Source organism: Oncorhynchus keta, unplaced genomic scaffold (genome assembly GCF_023373465.1).
Source record: "Oncorhynchus keta strain PuntledgeMale-10-30-2019 unplaced genomic scaffold, Oket_V2 Un_contig_1320_pilon_pilon, whole genome shotgun sequence".
Classification (NCBI taxonomy): Eukaryota; Metazoa; Chordata; class Actinopteri; order Salmoniformes; family Salmonidae; genus Oncorhynchus; species Oncorhynchus keta.
Genome location: NW_026278150.1, coordinates 390,058 through 409,451, shown reverse-complemented (window position 1 = coordinate 409,451; position 19,394 = coordinate 390,058). Strand labels below are relative to the sequence as shown.

General features: G+C 45.5%; 1 protein-coding gene and 1 long non-coding RNA gene across 5 annotated transcripts in view; both read left to right on the top strand.

Annotated features, from left to right (window-relative positions):
- Positions 1 to 19,394, top strand: part of LOC118380674 (nectin-1-like) — a 154,090-nt gene that overhangs the window by 55,634 nt on the left and 79,062 nt on the right. Inside the window, exons 2-3 of the mRNA XM_052501355.1 lie at positions 8,306 to 8,677; positions 18,503 to 18,802. Coding sequence (XP_052357315.1) covers positions 8,306 to 8,677; positions 18,503 to 18,802 — 672 coding nt within the window. The remainder of the gene's footprint in view (positions 1 to 8,305; positions 8,678 to 18,502; positions 18,803 to 19,394) is intronic.
- Positions 6,838 to 8,036, top strand: LOC127918119 (uncharacterized). Of its 4 annotated transcripts, XR_008098964.1 has the most exons (5): positions 6,838 to 7,065; positions 7,099 to 7,329; positions 7,561 to 7,626; positions 7,726 to 7,890; positions 7,924 to 8,036. It is a non-coding gene; the product is annotated as an uncharacterized LOC127918119 (long non-coding RNA). The 4 variants fall into 4 exon arrangements; XR_008098966.1 differs by lacking the exon at positions 7,561 to 7,626 and having other exon boundaries at positions 7,759 to 7,890; XR_008098965.1 differs by lacking the exon at positions 7,561 to 7,626 and having other exon boundaries at positions 7,957 to 8,036.

Genomic DNA, 19,394 nt, shown 5'->3' with positions numbered 1-19,394 from the left:
ATAGATCCAGGAGGAGAGGATAGATCCAAGAGGAGAGGATAGATCCAGGAGGAGAGGATAGATCCAGGAGGAGAGGATATATCTAGGAGGAGAGGATATATCCAGGAGGAGAGGATAGATCCAGGAGGAGAGGATATATCCAGGAGGAGAGGATAGATCCAGGAGGAGAGGATAGATCCAGGAGGAGAGGATAGATCCAGGAGGAGAGGATAGATCCAGGAGGAGAGGATATATCTAGGAGGAGAGGATAGATCCAGGAGGAGAGGATAGATCCAGGAGGAGAGGATAGATCCAGGAGGAGAGGATAGATCCAGGAGGAGAGGATATATCTAGGAGGAGAGGATAGATCCAGGAGGAGAGGATATATCCAGGAGGAGAGGATAGATCCAGGAGGAGAGGATAGATCCAGGAGGAGAGGATAGATCCAGGAGGAGTCAGGAGGAGATGATAGATCCAGGAGGAGTCGGGAGGAGAGGATAGATCCAGGAGGAGAGGATATATCTAGGAGGAGATGATAGATCCAGGAGGAGTCAGGAGGAGATGAAAGATCCAGGAGGAGTCAGGAGGAGATGATAGATCCAGGAGGAGTCGGGAGGAGAGGATAGATCCAGGAGGAGAGGATATATCTAGGAGGAGATGATAGATCCAGGAGGAGTCAGGAGGAGATGATAGATCCAGGAGGAGTCAGGAGGAGATGATAGATCCAGGCGGAGTCAGGAGAAGATGATAGATCCAGGAGGAATCAGGACGAGAGGATAGATCCAGGAGGAGTCAGGACGAGAGGATAGATCCAGGAGGAGTCAGGAGGAGAGGATAGATCCAGGAGGAGCCAAGAGGAGAGGATAGATCCAGGAGGAGAGGATAGATCCAGGAGGAGTCAGGAGGAGATGATAGATCCAGGAGGAGTCAGGAGGAGAGGATAGATCCAGGAGGAGTCAGGAGGAGAGGATAGATCCAGGAGGAGAGGATAGATCCAGGAGGAGTCAGGAGGAGAGGATAGATCCAGGAGGAGTCAGGAGGAGAGGATAGATCCAGGAGGAGTCAGGAGGAGAGGATAGATCCAGGAGGAGCCAAGAGGAGAGGATAGATCCAGGAGGAGAGGATAGATCCAGGAGGAGCCAGGAGGGGAGGTTAGATCCAGGAGGAGTCAGGAGGAGCCAGAGGGGTGTAATAGATCCAGGAGGAGTGAGGAGGAGAGGATAGATCCAGGAGGAGCCAGGAAGAGAGGACAGATCCAGGAGGAGCCAGAAGGAGAGGATAGATCCAGGAGGAGTCAGTAGGGGAGGATAGATCCAGGAGGAGCCAGAAGGGGAGGATAGATCCAGGAGGAGCCAGAAGGAGAGGATAGATCCAGGAGGAGCCAGAAGGGGAGGATAGATCCAGGAGTAGAGGATCTGAGAGCTTTTTGAGACACTGAGTAGTGAATACACAGTCTGATCCTTCAGCCAGAGACCACATTCACACTACAGAGAGAGAGCGAGAGGGAGAGAGAGAGAGAGAGAGAGATGGCCACCCAGCTCGGTGAGAGGCCCAGAGCCATCCTGATAGGTTAAAACCATACCAGCCATGAAGGAGGGGGGAGAAAAGAGGAGATGGCCACCCGGCTCGGTGAGAGGCCCAGAGCCATCCTGATAGGTTAAAACCATACCAGCCATGAAGGAGGGGGGAGAAAAGAGGAGATGGCCACCCGGCTCGGTGAGAGGCCCAGGGCCATCCTGATAGGTTAAAACCATACCAGCCATGAAGGAGGGGGGAGAAAAGAGGAGATGGCCACCCGGCTCGGTGAGAGGCCCAGGGCCATCCTGATAGGTTAAAACCATACCAGCCATGAAGGAGGGGGGAGAAAAGAGGAGATGGCCACCCGGCTCGGTGAGAGGCCCAGGGCCATCCTGATAGGTTAAAACCATACCAGCCATGAAGGAGGGGGGAGAAAAGAGGAGATGGCCACCCGGCTCGGTGAGAGGCCCAGGGCCATCCTGATAGGTTAAAACCATACCAGCCATGAAGGAGGGGGGAGAAAAGAGGAGATGGCCACCCGGCTCGGTGAGAGGCCCAGAGCCATCCTGATAGGTTAAAACAACACCAGGCAGAGAGGCTCTAGTTTCCTAATGAACCGCTCACAGGCAGCCATGAAGGAAGGGGGAGAAAAGAGGAGATGGCCCTTTCCACTTACTAATTGCTTGCTTTTTAATGTGGCTAATTTGAACACTCACGTTGTGTAGTAGAGTGCTCTCTTCACAGAACTACAGGCTCCTGGCAGCCATTGAACTATGTATGACTGAAACTCATTAAAGTCAGAACAGGCTTGATGGGGGGTGGATGGGTGGAAGGGATGGGGGGAGCAGAGAAAAATATATAAGAGAAGAAGAGAGGGGGGAAGAGAGGAGAGGAGAGGGTGAAGAGAGGAGGGTTGAGGTGAAGAGAGGAGAGGAGAGGGTGAAGAGAGGAGAAGGTGAAGAGATGAGGGTTGAGGAGAGGAGGTGAAGAGAAGAGAGGAGAGGGTGAGGAGAGGAGGGGGTGAAGAGAGGAGAGGGTGAAGAGAGGAGGTGAAGAGAGGAGAGGGTGAAGAGAGGAGAGGGTAAAGAGAGGAGGTGAAGAGAAGAGAGGGTGAAGAGAGGAGGGTTGAGGAGAGGAGGTGAAGAGAAGAGAGGAGAGGGTGAAGAGATGAGAGGGTGGAGAGAGGAGAGGGTGAAGAGAGGAGGTGAAGAGAGGAGAGAGTGAAGAGAGGAGAGGGTAAAGAGAGGAGGTGAAGAGAGGAGAGGGTGAAGAGTAAATGTAAATGTAAGAGTGGAGGTGAAGAGAGGAGGGTTGAAGAGAGGAGGTGAAGAGAAGATAGGAGAGGGTGAAGAGATGAGAGGGTGGAGAGAGGAGAGGGTGAAGAGATGAGAGGGTGGAGAGAGGAGGGGTAAAGAGAGGAGGTGAAGAGAGAAGGTGAAGAGAGGAGAGGGTGAAGAGAGGAGAGGGTGAAGAGAGGAGGGGGTGAAGAGAGGAGAGGGTGAAGAGAGGAGGGGGTGAAGAGAGGAGAGGGCAAATAGAGGAGAGGGTAAATAGAGGAGAGGGTGAAGAGAGGAGAGGGTGAAGAGAGGAGAGGGTGAAGAGAGGAGGGGTAAATAGAGTAGGGGGTGAAGAGAGGAGGGGTGAAGAGAGGAGAGGGTAAATAGAGTAGGGGGTGAAGAGAGGAGGGGTGAAGAGAGGAGAAGGTAAATAGAGGAGGAGGTGAAGAGAGGAGAGGGTGAAGAGAGGAGAGGGTAAATAGAGTAGGGGGTGAAGAGAGGAGGGGTGAAGAGAGGAGAGGGTAAATAGAGTAGGGGGTGAAGAGAGGAGGGGTGAAGAGAGGAGAGGGTAAATAGAGGAGGAGGTGAAGAGAGGAGAGGTGAAGAGAGGTTAGGGTGAAGAGAGGAGAGGGTAAATAGAGTAGGGGGTAAATAGAGGAGGAGGTGAAGAGAGGAGAGGGCAAATAGAGGAGGGGTAAAGAGAGGAGAGGTAAAGAGAGGGGAGGGCAAATAGAGGAGAGGGTAAATAGAGGATGGGTAAAGAGAGGGGAGGGGAAATAGAGGAGAGGGTAAATAGAGGAGGGGGTGAAGAGAGGAGAGGGTGAAGAGAGGAGAGGGTGAAGAGAGGAGAGGGTGAAGAGAGGAGAGGGCAAATAGAGGAGGGGTAAAGAGAGGAGAGGGTAAATAGAGGAGAGTGTAAATAGAGGAGGGGTAAAGAGAGGGGAGGACAAATAGAGGAGAGGGTAAATAGAGGAGGGGATGAAGGGAGGAGAGGGTGAAGAGAGGAGGGGGTGAAGAGAGGAGAGGGTGAAGAGAGGAGAGGGTGAAGAGAGGAGAGGGTAAATAGAGGAGGGGGTGAAGAGAGGAGAGGGTGAAGAGAGGAGGTGAAGAGAGGAGAGAGTGAAGAGAGGAGAGGGTAAAGAGAGGAGGTGAAGAGAGGAGAGGGTGAAGAGAGGAGGTGAAGAGAAGATAGGAGAGGGTGAAGAGATGAGAGGGTGGAGAGAGGAGAGGGTGAAGAGATGAGAGGGTGGAGAGAGGAGGGGTAAAGAGAGGAGGGTTGAGGAGAGGAGGTGAAGAGAGGAGGTGAAGAGAGGAGAGAGTGGAGAGAGGAGGTGAAGAGAGGAGGGTTGAGGAGAGGAGGTGAAGAGAAGAGAGGAGAGGGTGAAGAGAGGAGAGGGTGAAGAGAGGAGAGAGTGAAGAGAGGAGAGGGTGAAGAGAGGAGAGGGTAAAGAGAGGAGAGGGTGAAGAGAGGAGGTGAAGAGAGGAGAGGGTAAAGAGAGGAGAGGGTGAAGAGAGGAGAGGGTGAAGAGAGGAGAGAGTGAAGAGAGGAGAGAGTGAAGAGAGGAGAGGGTGAAGAGAGGAGAGGGTAAAGAGAGGAGAGGGTGAAGAGAGGAGGTGAAGAGAGGAGAGGGTAAAGAGAGGAGAGGGTGAAGAGAGGAGGTGAAGAGAGGAGGTGAAGAGAGGAGGTGAAGAGAGGAGGGGGTGAAGAGAGGAGAGGGTAAATAGAGGAGGGGGTGAAGAGAGGAGGTGAAGAGAGGAGGTGAAGAGAGGAGAGGGTGAAGAGAGGAGGGGGTGAAGAGAGGAGAGGGTGAAGAGAGGAGGGGGTGAAGAGAGGAGAGGGTGAAGAGAGGAGGGGGTGAAGAGAGGAGAGGGCAAATAGAGGAGAGGGTAAATAGAGGAGAGGGTGAAGAGAGGAGAGGGTGAAGAGAGGAGAGGGTGAAGAGAGGAGGGGTAAAGAGAGGAGGTGAAGAGAGAAGGTGAAGAGAGGAGAGGGTGAAGAGAGGAGAGGGTAAATAGAGTAGGGGGTGAAGAGAGGAGGGGTGAAGAGAGGAGAGGGTAAATAGAGGAGGAGGTGAAGAGAGGAGAGGTGAAGAGAGGTTAGGGTGAAGAGAGGAGAGGGTAAATAGAGTAGGGGGTAAATAGAGGAGGAGGTGAAGAGAGGAGAGGGCAAATAGAGGAGGGGTAAAGAGAGGAGAGGTAAAGAGAGGGGAGGGCAAATAGAGGAGAGGGTAAATAGAGGATGGGTAAAGAGAGGGGGGGGAAATAGAGGAGAGGGTAAATAGAGGAGGGGTGAAGAGAGGAGAGGGTGAAGAGAGGAGAGGGTGAAGAGAGGAGAGGGTGAAGAGAGGAGAGGGCAAATAGAGGAGGGGTAAAGAGAGGAGAGGGTAAATAGAGGAGAGTGTAAATAGAGGAGGGGTAAAGAGAGGGGAGGACAAATAGAGGAGAGGGTAAATAGAGGAGGGGATGAAGGGAGGAGAGGGTGAAGAGAGGAGGGGGTGAAGAGAGGAGAGGGTGAAGAGAGGAGAGGGTGAAGAGAGGAGAGGGTAAATAGAGGAGGGGGTGAAGAGAGGAGAGGGTGAAGAGAGGAGAGGGTGAAGAGAGGAGAGGGTGAAGAGAGGAGGGGGTGAAGAGAGGAAAGGGTGAAGAGAGGAGAGGGTGAAGAGAGGAGAGGGTGAAGAGAGGAGGGGGTGAAGAGAGGAGAGGGTGAAGAGAGGAGGGGTAAAGAGAGGAGGTGAAGAGAGAAGGTGAAGAGAGGAGAGGGTGAAGAGAGGAGAGGGTGAAGAGAGGAGGTGAAGAGAGGAGAGGGTGAAGAGAGGAGAGGGTGAAGAGAGGAGGTGAAGATAGTAGAGGTGAAGAGAGGAGAGGGGGGGTAACAAAGTCTAGGATTTGGCTCCTACTCCCTACTCCCTACTCCCTACTCCCTTCTCCCTACTCCCTTCTCCCTACTCCCTACTCCCTACTCCCTACTCCCTTCTCCCTACTCCCTTCTCCCTTCTCCCTACTCCCTACTCCCTACTCCCCACTCCCCACTCCCCACTCCCCACTCCTTTCTCCCTGCTCCCTTCTCCCTACTCCCTTCTCCCTACTCCCTACTCTCTACTCCCTACTCCCTACTCCCTTCTCCCTACTCCCTTCTCCCCACTCCCTACTCCCTTCTCCCTACTCCCTACTCTCTACTCCCTACTCCCTACTCCCTTCTCCCCACTCCCTACTCCCTTCTCCCCACTCCCCACTCCCTTCTCCCCACTCCCTACTCCCTACTCCCTACTCCCTTCTCCCTACTCCCTTCTCCCTACTCCCTACTCCCCACTCCCCACTCCCCACTCCCTGCTCCCTTCTCCCTACTCCCTTCTCCCTACTCCCTACTCCCTTCTCCCTACTCCCTTCTCCCCACTCCCTACTCCCTACTCTCTACTCCCTACTCCCTACTCCTTCTCCCCACTCCCTACTCCCTTCTCCCCACTCCCTACTCCCTTCTCCCTACTCCCTACTCCCTACTCCCTACTCCCTTCTCCCCACTCCTTACTCCCTACTCTCTACTCCCTTCTCCCTACTCTCTACTCCCTACTCCCTACTCCCTTCTCCCCACTCCCTACTCCCTACTCTCTACTCCCTTCTCCCTACTCCCTACTCCCTACTCCCTTCTCCCCACTCCCTACTCCCTACTCCCTTCTCCCTACTCCCTTCTCCCTACTCCCTACTCCCTACTCCCTTCTCCCCACTCCCTACTCCCTTCTCCCTACTCCCTACTCTCTACTCCCTACTCCCCACTCCCTACTCCCTTCTCCCCACTCCCTACTCCCTACTCTCTACTCCCTTCTCCCTACTCCCTACTCCCTTCTCATTCTCCCTGACCTTTATTTTCCTTCATTACTGATGCAATGGTCCCCCCCCATCTCATCAAAAACACTTCTCCATAAAGAGGACTTACTCTACCTGACATCCAGTTGTTTTGGATGTGAAGGTCATTCTGTTTCGTTTTTGTTGTTGTTAATCTTTGATGCTAATACCGGTAGAGGGGAGAGAGAGGGGGTGTTCATGTGTTGGGGAGGGAAGGGTTTTGTATGATGTGCTTCTATGTAGCCTGCTGCTTTGTGTAGGTGGAAGGAAGAACGGGCCGTTATCTGTGTCAGATTTCTCTGATCATTGTTCAATTGTAAAAAAAGAAAAATCAATACCCAATGCCTGCTACCTGCCTGGTATTCTACTGACTACAGTGTCCCAGGTTCTCTACATTCTACTGACTTCAGTGTCCCAGGTTCTCTACATTCTACTGACTTCAGTGTCCCAGGTTCTCTACATTCTACTGACTACAGTGTCCCAGGTTCTCTACATTCTACTGACTTCAGTGTCCCAGGTTCTCTACATTCTACTGACTTCAGTGTCCCAGGTTCTCTACATTCTACTGACTTCAGTGTCCCAGGTTCTCTACATTCTACTGACTTCAGTGTCCCGGGTTCTCTACATTCTACTGACTTCAGTGTCCCAGGTTCTCTACATTCTACTGACTTCAGTGTCCCAGGTTCTCTACATTCTACTGACTTCAGTGTCCCAGGTTCTCTACATTCTACTGACTACAGTGTCCCAGGTTCTCTACATGCTACTGACTACAGTGTCCCAGGTTCTCTACATGCTACTGACTACAGTGTCCCAGGTTCTCTACATTCTACTGACTTTAGTGTCCCAGGTTCTCTACATTCTACTGACTTTAGTGTCCCAGGTTCTCTACATTCTACTGACTACAGTGTCCCAGGTTCTCTACATTCTACTGACTTCAGAGTCCCAGGTTCTCTACATTCTACTGACTTCAGTGTCCCAGGTTCTCTACATTCTACTGACTTCAGTGTCCCAGGTTCTCTACATTCTACTGACTACAGTGTCCCAGGTTCTCTACATGCTACTGACTACAGTGTCCCAGGTTCTCTACATGCTACTGACTACAGTGTCCCAGGTTCTCTACATTCTACTGACTTCAGTGTCCCAGGTTCTCTACATTCTACTGACTTCAGTGTCCCAGGTTCTCTACATTCTACTGACTTCAGTGTCCCAGGTTCTCTACATTCTACTGACTTCAGTGTCCCAGGTTCTCTACATTCTACTGACTTCAGTGTCCCAGGTTCTCTACATTCTACTGACTTCAGACTCCCAGGTTCTCTACATTCTACTGACTTCAGTGTCCCAGGTTCTCTACATTCTACTGACTTCAGTGTCCCAGGTTCTCTACATTCTACTGACTTCAGTGTCCCAGGTTCTCTACATTCTTGCTACCTGCCTGGTATTCTACTGACTTCAGTGTAATTGTGTGTGTGTGTGTGTGTGTGTATGTTTTGTGTGTGTGTGTGTTGGATGGATGGATGGTGCCTGTATTCATTGCCTAGTAGGCTGTAATTGACTTGTTGACTTGTTTTGCATGTACCTCGTATTGACTTGCAATGCTTTGCTTGGGCCCAGCTTCCCTGTAGATTGTAATTATATCTATATTTTTGTTTCTCTCCCTCTCTCCTCTCCTCCCCCTCCCCTCCCCGTCTCAGCTGGAGATGGACAGAGTGTCCAGATGGACTCCATTAAGTCAGGCTTCGTGGGCTCCCAGGTGGAGCTGCGTTGTATCTTCGTTAATTCCAACCCTCCAGTCAAGATCTCTCAGGTGACGTGGCAGAAGTTCCTGAACGGCACCAAACAGAACGTGGCCATCGCCAACCCGTCGCTGGGGGTGTCCGTGCTCCCGCCCTTCAAGGAGAGGGTGACCTTCAAGCAGGCCGCGGTCCGCCACCGTACTCCGTCTCTGGAGGACACCACCATCATGTTCTCCAACCTGAGGCTGTCTGATGAGGCCGCATACATCTGCGAGTACACCACCTTCCCTGCTGGGAACCGAGAGAACATGGTCAACCTCACCGTGTTTGGTAAGAGCTAGTAAACACAATATAAACCTCACTGTGTTTGGTAAGAACTAGTAAACACAATATAAACCTCACTGTCTTTGGTAAGAGCTAGTAAACACAATATAACCCTCACTGTGTTTGGTAAGAGCTAGTAAACACAATATAAACCTCACTGTGTTTGGTAAGAGCTAGTAAACACAATATAAACCTCACCGTGTTTGGTAAGAGCTAGTAAACACAATATAAACCTCACTGTGTTTGGTAAGGACTAGTTAACACAATATAAACCTCACTGTGTTTGGTAAGGACTAGTAAACACAATATAAACCTCACTGTGTTTGGTAAGAGCTAGTAAACACAATATAAACCTCACTGTGTTTGGTAAGAACTAGATAACACAATATAAACCTCACTGTGTTTGGTAAGAACTAGATAACACAATATAAACCTCACTGTGTTTGGTAAGAACTAGATAACACAATATAAACCTCACTGTGTTTGGTAAGGACTAGTTAACACAATATAAACCTCACCGTGTTTGGTAAGGACTAGTTAACACAATATAAACCTCACTGTGTTTGGTAAGGACTAGTAAACACAATGTAAACCTCACTGTGTTTGGTAAGGACTAGTTAACACAATATAAACCTCACTGTGTTTGGTAAGGACTAGTAAACACAATATAAACCTCACTGTGTTTGGTAAGGACTAGTAAACACAATATAAACCTCACCGTGTTTGGTAAGAGCTAGTAAACACAATATAAACCTCACTGTGTTTGGTAAGGACTAGTAAACACAATATAAACCTCACCGTGTATGGTAAGAGCTAGTAAACACAATATAAACCTCACTGTGTTTGGTAAGGACTAGTAAACACAATATAAACCTCACTGTGTTTGGTAAGAGCTAGTAAACACAATATAAACCTCACTGTGTTTGGTAAGAGCTAGTAAACACAATATAAACCTCATTGTCTTTGGTAAGGACTAGTAAACACAATATAAACCTCACTGTGTTTGGTCAGGACTAGTAGATAACACAATAACACAATATAAACCTCATTGTCTTTGGTAAGGACTAGTTAACACAATATAAACCTCACTGTGTTTGGTAAGAGCTAGATAACACAATATAAACCTCACTGTGTTTGGTAAGAGCTAGTAAACACAATATAAACCTCACTGTGTTTGGTAAGAGCTAGATAACACAATATAAACCTCACTGTGTTTGGTAAGAGCTAGTAAACACAATATAAACCTCACTGTGTTTGGTAAGAACTAGTTAACACAATATAAACCTCATTGTCTTTGGTAAGGACTAGTTAACACAATATAAACCTCATTGTCTTTGGTTAGGACTAGTTAACACAATATAAACCTCATTGTCTTTGGTAAGGACTAGTTAACACAATATAAACCTCATTGTCTTTGGTAAGGACTAGTTAACACAATATAAACCTCATTGTCTTTGGTAAAGACTAGTTAACACAATATAAACCTCATTGTCTTTGGTAAGGACTAGTTAACACAATATAAACCTCATTGTCTTTGGTAAGGACTAGTTAACACAATATAAACCTCATTGTCTTTGGTAAGGACTAGTTAACACAATATAAACCTCATTGTCTTTGGTAAGGACTAGTTAACACAATATAAACCTCATTGTCTTTGGTAAGGACTAGTTAACACAATATAAACCTCATTGTCTTTGGTAAGGACTAGTTAACACAATATAAACCTCATTGTCTTTGGTAAGGACTAGTTAACACAATATAAACCTCATTGTCTTTGGTAAGGACTAGTTAACACAATATAAACCTCATTGTCTTTGGTAAGGACTAGTTAACACAATATAAGCCTCATTGTCTTTGGTAAGGACTAGTTAACACAATATAAACCTCATTGTCTTTGGTAAGGACTAGTTAACACAATATAAACCTCCTTGTCTTATAAACCTGTCTTTGTAAGGACTAGTTAACACAATATAAACCTCATTGTCTTTGGTAAGGACTAGATAACACAATATAAACCTCATTGTCTTTGGTAAGGACTGTGGTAGTTAACACAATATAAACCTCATTGTCTTTGGTAAGGACTAGATAACACAATATAAACCTCATTGTCTTTGGTAAGGACTAGTTAACACAATATAAACCTCATTGTCCTTGGTAAGGACTAGTTAACACAATATAAACCTCATTGTCTTTGGTAAGGACTAGTTAACACAATATAAACCTCATTGTCTTTGGTAAGGACTAGTTAACACAATATAAACCTCACCGTGTTTGGTAAGGACTAGTTAACACAATATAAACCTCACTGTGTTTGGTAAGGACTAGTAAACACAATATAAACCTCACTGTGTTTGGTAAGGACTAGTTAACACAATATAAACCTCACTGTGTTTGGTAAGGACTAGTAAACACAATATAAACCTCACTGTGTTTGGTAAGGACTAGTAAACACAATATAAACCTCACCGTGTTTGGTAAGAGCTAGTAAACACAATATAAACCTCACTGTGTTTGGTAAGGACTAGTAAACACAATATAAACCTCACCGTGTATGGTAAGAGCTAGTAAACACAATATAAACCTCACTGTGTTTGGTAAGGACTAGTAAACACAATATAAACCTCACTGTGTTTGGTAAGAGCTAGTAAACACAATATAAACCTCACTGTGTTTGGTAAGAGCTAGTAAACACAATATAAACCTCATTGTCTTTGGTAAGGACTAGTAAACACAATATAAACCTCACCGTGTTTGGTAAGGACTAGTAAACACAATATAAACCTCATTGTCTTTGGTAAGGACTAGTTAACACAATATAAACCTCACTGTGTTTGGTAAGAGCTAGATAACACAATATAAACCTCACTGTGTTTGGTAAGAGCTAGTAAACACAATATAAACCTCACTGTGTTTGGTAAGAGCTAGATAACACAATATAAACCTCACTGTGTTTGGTAAGAGCTAGTAAACACAATATAAACCTCACTGTGTTTGGTAAGAACTAGTTAACACAATATAAACCTCATTGTCTTTGGTAAGGACTAGTTAACACAATATAAACCTCATTGTCTTTGGTAAGGACTAGTTAACACAATATAAACCTCATTGTCTTTGGTAAGGACTAGTTAACACAATATAAACCTCATTGTCTTTGGTAAGGACTAGTTAACACAATATAAACCTCATTGTCTTTGGTAAGGACTAGTTAACACAATATAAACCTCATTGTCTTTGGTAAGGACTAGTTAACACAATATAAACCTCATTGTCTTTGGTAAGGACTAGTTAACACAATATGAGCCTCATTGTCTTTGGTAAGGACTAGTTAACACAATATAAACCTCATTGTCTTTGGTAAGGACTAGTTAACACAATATAAACCTCATTGTCTTTGGTAAGGACTAGTTAACACAATATAAACCTCATTGTCTTTGGTAAGGACTAGTTAACACAATATAAACCTCATTGTCTTTGGTAAGGACTAGTTAACACAATATGAGCCTCATTGTCTTTGGTAAGGACTAGTTAACACAATATAAACCTCATTGTCTTTGGTAAGGACTAGTTAACATAAACCTCATTGTCTTTGGTAAGACAATATAAACCTCATTGTCTTTGGTAAGGACTAGTTAACACAATATAAACCTCATTGTCTTTGGTAAGGACTAGATAACACAATATAAACCTCATTGTCTTTGGTAAGGACTAGATAACACAATATAAACCTCATTGTTTGGTAAGGACTTTGGTAAGGACTAGTTAACACAATATAAACCTCATTGTCTTTGGTAAGGACTAGTTAACACAATATAGACCTCCTTGTCTTTGGTAAGGACTAGTTAACACAATATAAACCTCATTGTCTTTGGTAAGGACTAGATAACACAATATAAACCTCATTGTCTTTGGTAAGGACTAGATAACACAATATAAACCTCATTGTCTTTGGTAAGGACTAGTTAACACAATATAAACCTCATTGTCTTTGGTAAGGACTAGTTAACACAATATAAACCTCATTGTCTTTGGTAAGGACTAGTTAACACAATATAAACCTCATTGTCTTTGGTAAGGACTAGTTAACACAATATAAACCTCATTGTCTTTGGTAAGGACTTTGGTAAGGACTAGATAACACAATATAAACCTCATTGTCTTTGGTAAGGACTAGTTAACACAATATAAACCTCATTGTCCTTGGTAAGGACTAGTTAACACAATATAAACCTCATTGTCTTTGGTAAGGACTAGTTAACACAATATAAACCTCATTGTCTTTGGTAAGGACTAGTTAACACAATATAAACCTCATTGTCTTTGGTAAGGACTAGTTAACACAATATAAACCTCATTGTCTTTGGTAAGGACTAGATAACACAATATAAACCTCATTGTCTTTGGTAAGGACTAGTTAACACAATATAAACCTCATTGTCTTTGGTAAGGACTAGATAACACAATATAAACCTCATTGTCTTTGGTAAGGACTAGTTAACACAATATAAACCTCATTGTCTTTGGTAAGGACTAGTTAACACAATATAAACCTCATTGTTTGGTAAGGACTAGATAAACTTTGTCTTTGTAAGGACTAGATAACACAATATAAACCCATTGTCTTTGGGACTATTGTCTTTGGTAAGGACTAGTTAACACAATATAGACCTCATTGTCTTTGGTAAGGACTAGATAACACAATATAAACCTCATTGTCTTTGGTAAGGACTAGATAACACAATATAAACCTCACTGTCTTTGGTAAGGACTAGATAACACAATATAAACCTCATTGTCTTTGGTAAGGACTAGTTAACACAATATAAACCTCATTGTCTTTGGTAAGGACTAGATAACACAATATAAACCTCATTGTCTTTGGTAAGGACTAGATAACACAATATAAACCTCATTGTCTTTGGTAAGGACTAGTTAACACAATATAATCCTCATTGTCTTTAGTAAGGACTAGTTAACACAATATAAACCTCATTGTCTTTGATAAGGACTAGATAACACAATATAAACCTCATTGTCTTTGGTAAGGACTAGTTAACACAATATAAACCTCATTGTCTTTGGTAAGGACTAGTTAACACAATATAAACCTCATTGTCTTTGGTAAGGACTAGATAACACAATATAAACCCCATTGTCTTTGGTAAGGACTAGTAGCGTAGCCTAGTGGTTAGAGTGTTGGACTAGTAACCGGAAGGTTGCGAGTTCAAACCCCCGAGCTGACAAGGTACAAATCTGTCGTTCTGCCCCTGAACAGGCAGTTAACCCACTGTTCCCAGGCCGTCATTGAAAATAAGAATATGTTCTTAACTGACTTGCCTGGTTAAATAAAGGTAAAATTAAAATTAAATAACACAATATAAACCTCATTGTCTTTGGTAAGGACTTGCTAGTCACAACACAGTATGACTGGACATTCTAGTCATAAGTAAATGTTACAGTAATGTGAGACAATGGCTGTAATTTGAAAAGAGAGATGGTAATGAAGCACATTACTGAAAAAAAGAAAGACCCTTCAACTGTGAATGGTGTTGTGTGCATTCATAAGGTCACTCAGGGCTCTAACCTTGGGAAACCTGTCAGGCCAGCCTGTCTTTCTGTGAAGGTGTTGGAGATGGGATATATTCTATTCATATAGATTACCCCAGAAGGAACACTCAGTCAAAAAGCACACAGACATATCGCTTTCATGCAACCGGAGAATGTAGAAATAAATAAATATACAAGCAGCTGAAAGAGAAATCAATAAACCCATTTAGTATGCATGTTTCTGCCCCGGAGGATTTTCTGACTATGGAGTTATCCCATTGTTTGGGACAGAGTGAGAAGCAGTGAGAGAGAGAGAGAGAGAGACTCTACAGAGAGAGAGACTCTGCAGAGAGGGAGAGAGAGAGAGACTCTACAGAGAGAGAGACTACAGAGAGAGAGAGACTACAGAGGGATAGAGACTACAGAGAGAGAGAGACTCTACAGAGAGAGAGAGGGAGAAATACTACAGAGAGAGAGAGAGACTACAGAGAGCGAAAGAGACTCTACAGAGAGAGAGAGAGAGAGAGAGAGAGAAAGACTACAGAGAGAGAGAGAGACTACAGAGAGCGAGAGAGACTCTACAGAGAGAGAGAGAGACAGAGACTCTACAGTCCCTGTCGCTCCATCAGCCTTGTCTTATGTAGTGACCAGTCCCTGTAGCTCCATCAGCCTTGTCATCTCCAAGCCCCCATCTTGTCTGTTTACAAAATGGAAACATATTCCCTATATATAGTATAATATAGTGCACTACTTTTGACAAGGGACCACAGGGCCCTCTTGGGTTGTGTTGGGTGCCTGAGGTGAGTGTGTGTGCTGTGTGTTTTGTCAGCTGACAGTCAGTGAATGCCAGGAAACCTACGTGACAATAACCGACTGACAGTGTTCAAAGAGGCCCCTTCATATCATAGGTATCTGCAGCTCTGCACAACGCTGCTATTCATATCATAACTATCTATTCATATCTGATCTAGACCTGCAGTTTGATTGAGCATTCTCTCTTATTTACCTGAAACTCCTTTTTGATGTAACAACAGTAAATTGCTAATTGGCAGCACTCAAAAGATTTCAATTGGAACGCTTTGTGCCTTTGGAAATGCAAGAGACTTCTGCATCTGTTGAAGATTCCTGATAACTGGGTTTGACTTTGAGCACATCAGGGACAGTGGAAAAACCAGTTCCTTTCAGCACATCAGGGACAGAGGAAAAACCGGTTCCTTTCAGCACATCAGGGACAGAGGAAAAACCAGTTCCTTTCAGCACATCAGGGACAGGGGAAAAACCGGTTCCTTTCAGCACATCAGGGACAGAGGAAAAACCGGTTCCTTTCAGTACATCAGGGACAGGGGAAAACCAGTTCCTTTCAGCACATCAGGGACAGAGGAAAAACCAGTTCCTTTCAGCACATCAGGGACAGGGGAAAAACCGGTTCCTTTCAGCACATCAGGGACAGAGGAAAAACCGGTTCCTTTCAGCACATCAGGGACAGAGGAAAAACCGGTTCCTTTCAGCACATCAGGGACAGGGGAAAAACCGGTTCCTTTCAGCACATCAGGGACAGAGGAAAAACCGGTTCCTTTCAGCACATCAGGGACAGGGGAAAAACCGGTTCCTTTCAGCACATCAGGGACAGGGGAAAACCAGTTCCTTTCAGCACATCAGGGACAGGGGAAAACCAGTTCCTTTCAGCACATCAGGGACAGGGGAAAACCGGTTCCTTCGGGCACATCAGGGACAGGGGAAAACCGGTTCCTTCGGGCACATCAGGGACAGGGGAAAACCAGTTCCTTTCAGCACATCAGGGACAGGGGAAAACCAGTTCCTTTCAGCACATCAGGGACAGAGGAAAAACCGGTTCCTTTCAGCACATCAGGGACAGAGGAAAACCAGTTCCTTTCAGCACATCAGGGACAGGGGAAAACCAGTTCCTTTCAGCACATCAGGGACAGAGGAAAACCAGTTCCTTTCAGCACATCAGGGACAGGGGAAAACCAGTTCCTTTCAGCACATCAGGGACAGAGGAAAACCAGTTCCTTTCAGCACATCAGGGACAGAGGAAAACCAGTTCCTTTCAGCACATCAGGGACAGGGGAAAACCAGTTCCTTTCAGCACATCAGGGACAGAGGAAAACCAGTTCCTTTCAGCACATCAGGGACAGAGGAAAACCAGTTCCTTTCAGCACATCAGGGACAGAGGAAAACCAGTTCCTTTCAGCACATCAGGGACAGAGGAAAACCAGTTCCTTTCAGCACATCAGGGACAGAGGAAAACCAGTTCCTTTCAGCACATCAGGGACAGAGGAAAACCAGTTCCTTTCAGGGACAGGGAAAACCAGTTCACATCAGGGACAGAGGAAAACCAGTTCCTTTCAGCACATCAGGGACAGAGGAAAACCAGTTCCTTTCAGCACATCAGGGACAGAGGAAAACCAGTTCCTTTCAGCACATCAGGGACAGAGGAAAACCAGTTCCTTTCAGCACATCAGGGACAGAGGAAAACCAGTTCCTTTCAGCACATCAGGGACAGAGGAAAACCAGTTCCTTTCAGCACATCAGGGACAGAGGAAAACCAGTTCCTTTCAGCACATCAGGGACAGAGGAAAACCAGTTCCTTTCAGCACATCAGGGACAGAGGAAAACCAGTTCCTTTCAGCACATCAGGGACAGAGGAAAAACCAGTTCCTTTCAGCACATCAGGGACAGAGGAAAACCAGTTCCTTTCAGCACATCAGGGACAGAGGAAAACCAGTTCCTTTCAGCACATCAGGGACAGAGGAAAACCAGTTCCTTTCAGCACATCAGGGACAGAGGAAAACCAGTTCCTTTCAGCACATCAGGGACAGAGGAAAACCAGTTCCTTTCAGCACATCAGGGACAGAGGAAAACCAGTTCCTTTCAGCACATCAGGGACAGAGGAAAACCAGTTCCTTTCAGCACATCAGGGACAGAGGAAAACCAGTTCCTTTCAGCACATCAGGGACAGAGGAAAACCAGTTCCTTTCAGCACATCAGGGACAGGGAAAACCAGTTCCTTTCAGCACATCAGGGACAGGGGAAAACCAGTTCCTTTCAGCACATCAGGGACAGAGGAAAACCAGTTCCTTTCAGCACATCAGGGACAGGGAAAACCAGTTCCAAATTTCAGCATCAGGGACAGAGGGAAAACCGGTTCCTTTCAACATCAGGGACAGAAAAACCAGTTCCTTTCAGCACATCAGGGACAATGCCGGTTGTAAAAGCACATCAGGGACTAGGAAAAAGTTCTTTCAGCACATCAGGGACAGAGGCCAAAACCAGTTCCTTTCAGCACATCAGGGACAGAGGAAAACCAGTTCCTTCGGGCACATCAGGGGAGGAAAACCAGTTCCTTTCAGCACATCAGGGACTGTGCCAGTTCCTTTCAGCACATCAGGGACAGAGAAAACCAGTTCCTTTCAGCACATCAGGGACAGGGAAAACCAGTTCCTTTCAGCACATCAGGGACAACCAAGATGTTCATGGAAAACCAGTTCCTTTCAGCACATCAGGGACAGGGACAGGGAAAACCAGTTCCTTTCAGGTCAGGGACTGGGGCAAACCAGTCCTTTCAGGGCTCAGGGACAGAGGAAACCAGTTCCTTCGGGAGCAGGGACAGAGGCCAGTTGGCACATCAGGGACAGCAAGGAAAACCAGTTCCTTTCAGCACATCAGGGACAGGTAAAACCAGTTCCTTTCAGCACATCAGGGACTAGGGCCAGTTCCTTTCAGCACATCAGACAGAGGAAAAAGTTCCTTCGGAGAATCAGGGACAGAGAAAACCAGTTCCTTCAGGCACATCAGGGACAGAGGAAAACTTAGATTCAGCACATCAGACAGAGGAAAACACCTTTCAGCAATCAGGGACAGGAAAAGTTCCTTTCAGATATAACAAACTGACCAGGGACAGAAAACCAGTTCCTTTCAGCACATCAGGGACAGAGGAAAACCAGTTCCTTTCAGCACATCATGGACAGAGGAAAACCAGTTAATTTCTTGATTCAAATCACCACAAGACCTTTCCTCCCTCCACCTCAGATTCATTATCTTAAAATATAAATGTATCAGTCAATCTGAAGATGCATGTTGAAGTGAAGTAGAAATAATTAAATAGAGAGATATCAGTCAATCTGAAGATTAAACACCTAAAAGGGAATTATCTTGAAAGAAAAATACACACAAACCATTTACTTCACAGGTAAATGTATAATGTTTTAATGAAAGGCATTGGCATTGAGATGTTGATTATCCATTTATTCTCTCTCTTCCTTCCAGCGCGACCTCTGACCCGAATGACCTTGACCACGCCTACCATCGTGGCCCGCCCCCAGAAGCGTAAGATGACTGTGGCGACATGCCTCTCGGCCAATGGGAAGCCTCAGAGCGTGATCAAGTGGGACACGAGGCTGAAGGGTGAGGCCACGTTCCAGGAGACGCAGAACAGCAACGGCACGGTGACCGTCCGCAGTAACTATGTGGTCGTGCCGAGCAGAGAGACACACAAACAGAAACTCACCTGCATCGTAACCTACCGAAACGAGAGGATTACCGACAGTGTCGTGCTCAACGTGCAGTGTGAGTTATCGCCATTATTTTCATTTCATTTTCAATTAATTAAAAAGTTTTTGTCCCAGAGGGATATTTTGGAACATGTCATCCCATTTAGGTTAGAATACCTCTATATTTAACCATGTAGTCCCATTTAGGTTAGAATACCTCTATATTTAACCATGTAGTCCCAATGAGGTTAGAATACCTCTATATTTAACCATGTAGTCCCAATGAGGTTAGAATACCTCTATATTTAACCATGTAGTCCCAATGAGGTTAGAATACCTGATTATTTAACCATGTAGTCCCATTGAGGTTAGAATACCTCTATATTTAACCATGTAGTCCCAATGAGGTTAGAATACCTCTATATTTAACCATGTAGTCCCAATGAGGTTAGAATACCTGTTTATTTAACCATGTAGTCCCAATGAGGTTAGAATACCTCTATATTTAACCATGTAGTCCCAATGAAGTTAGAATACCTCTATATTTAACCATTAGTCCCAATGAAGTTATAATACCTGTTTATTTAACCATGTAGTCCCAATGAGGTTAGAATACCTATATATTTAACCATGTAGTCCCAATGAGGTTAGAATACCTCTATAAACCA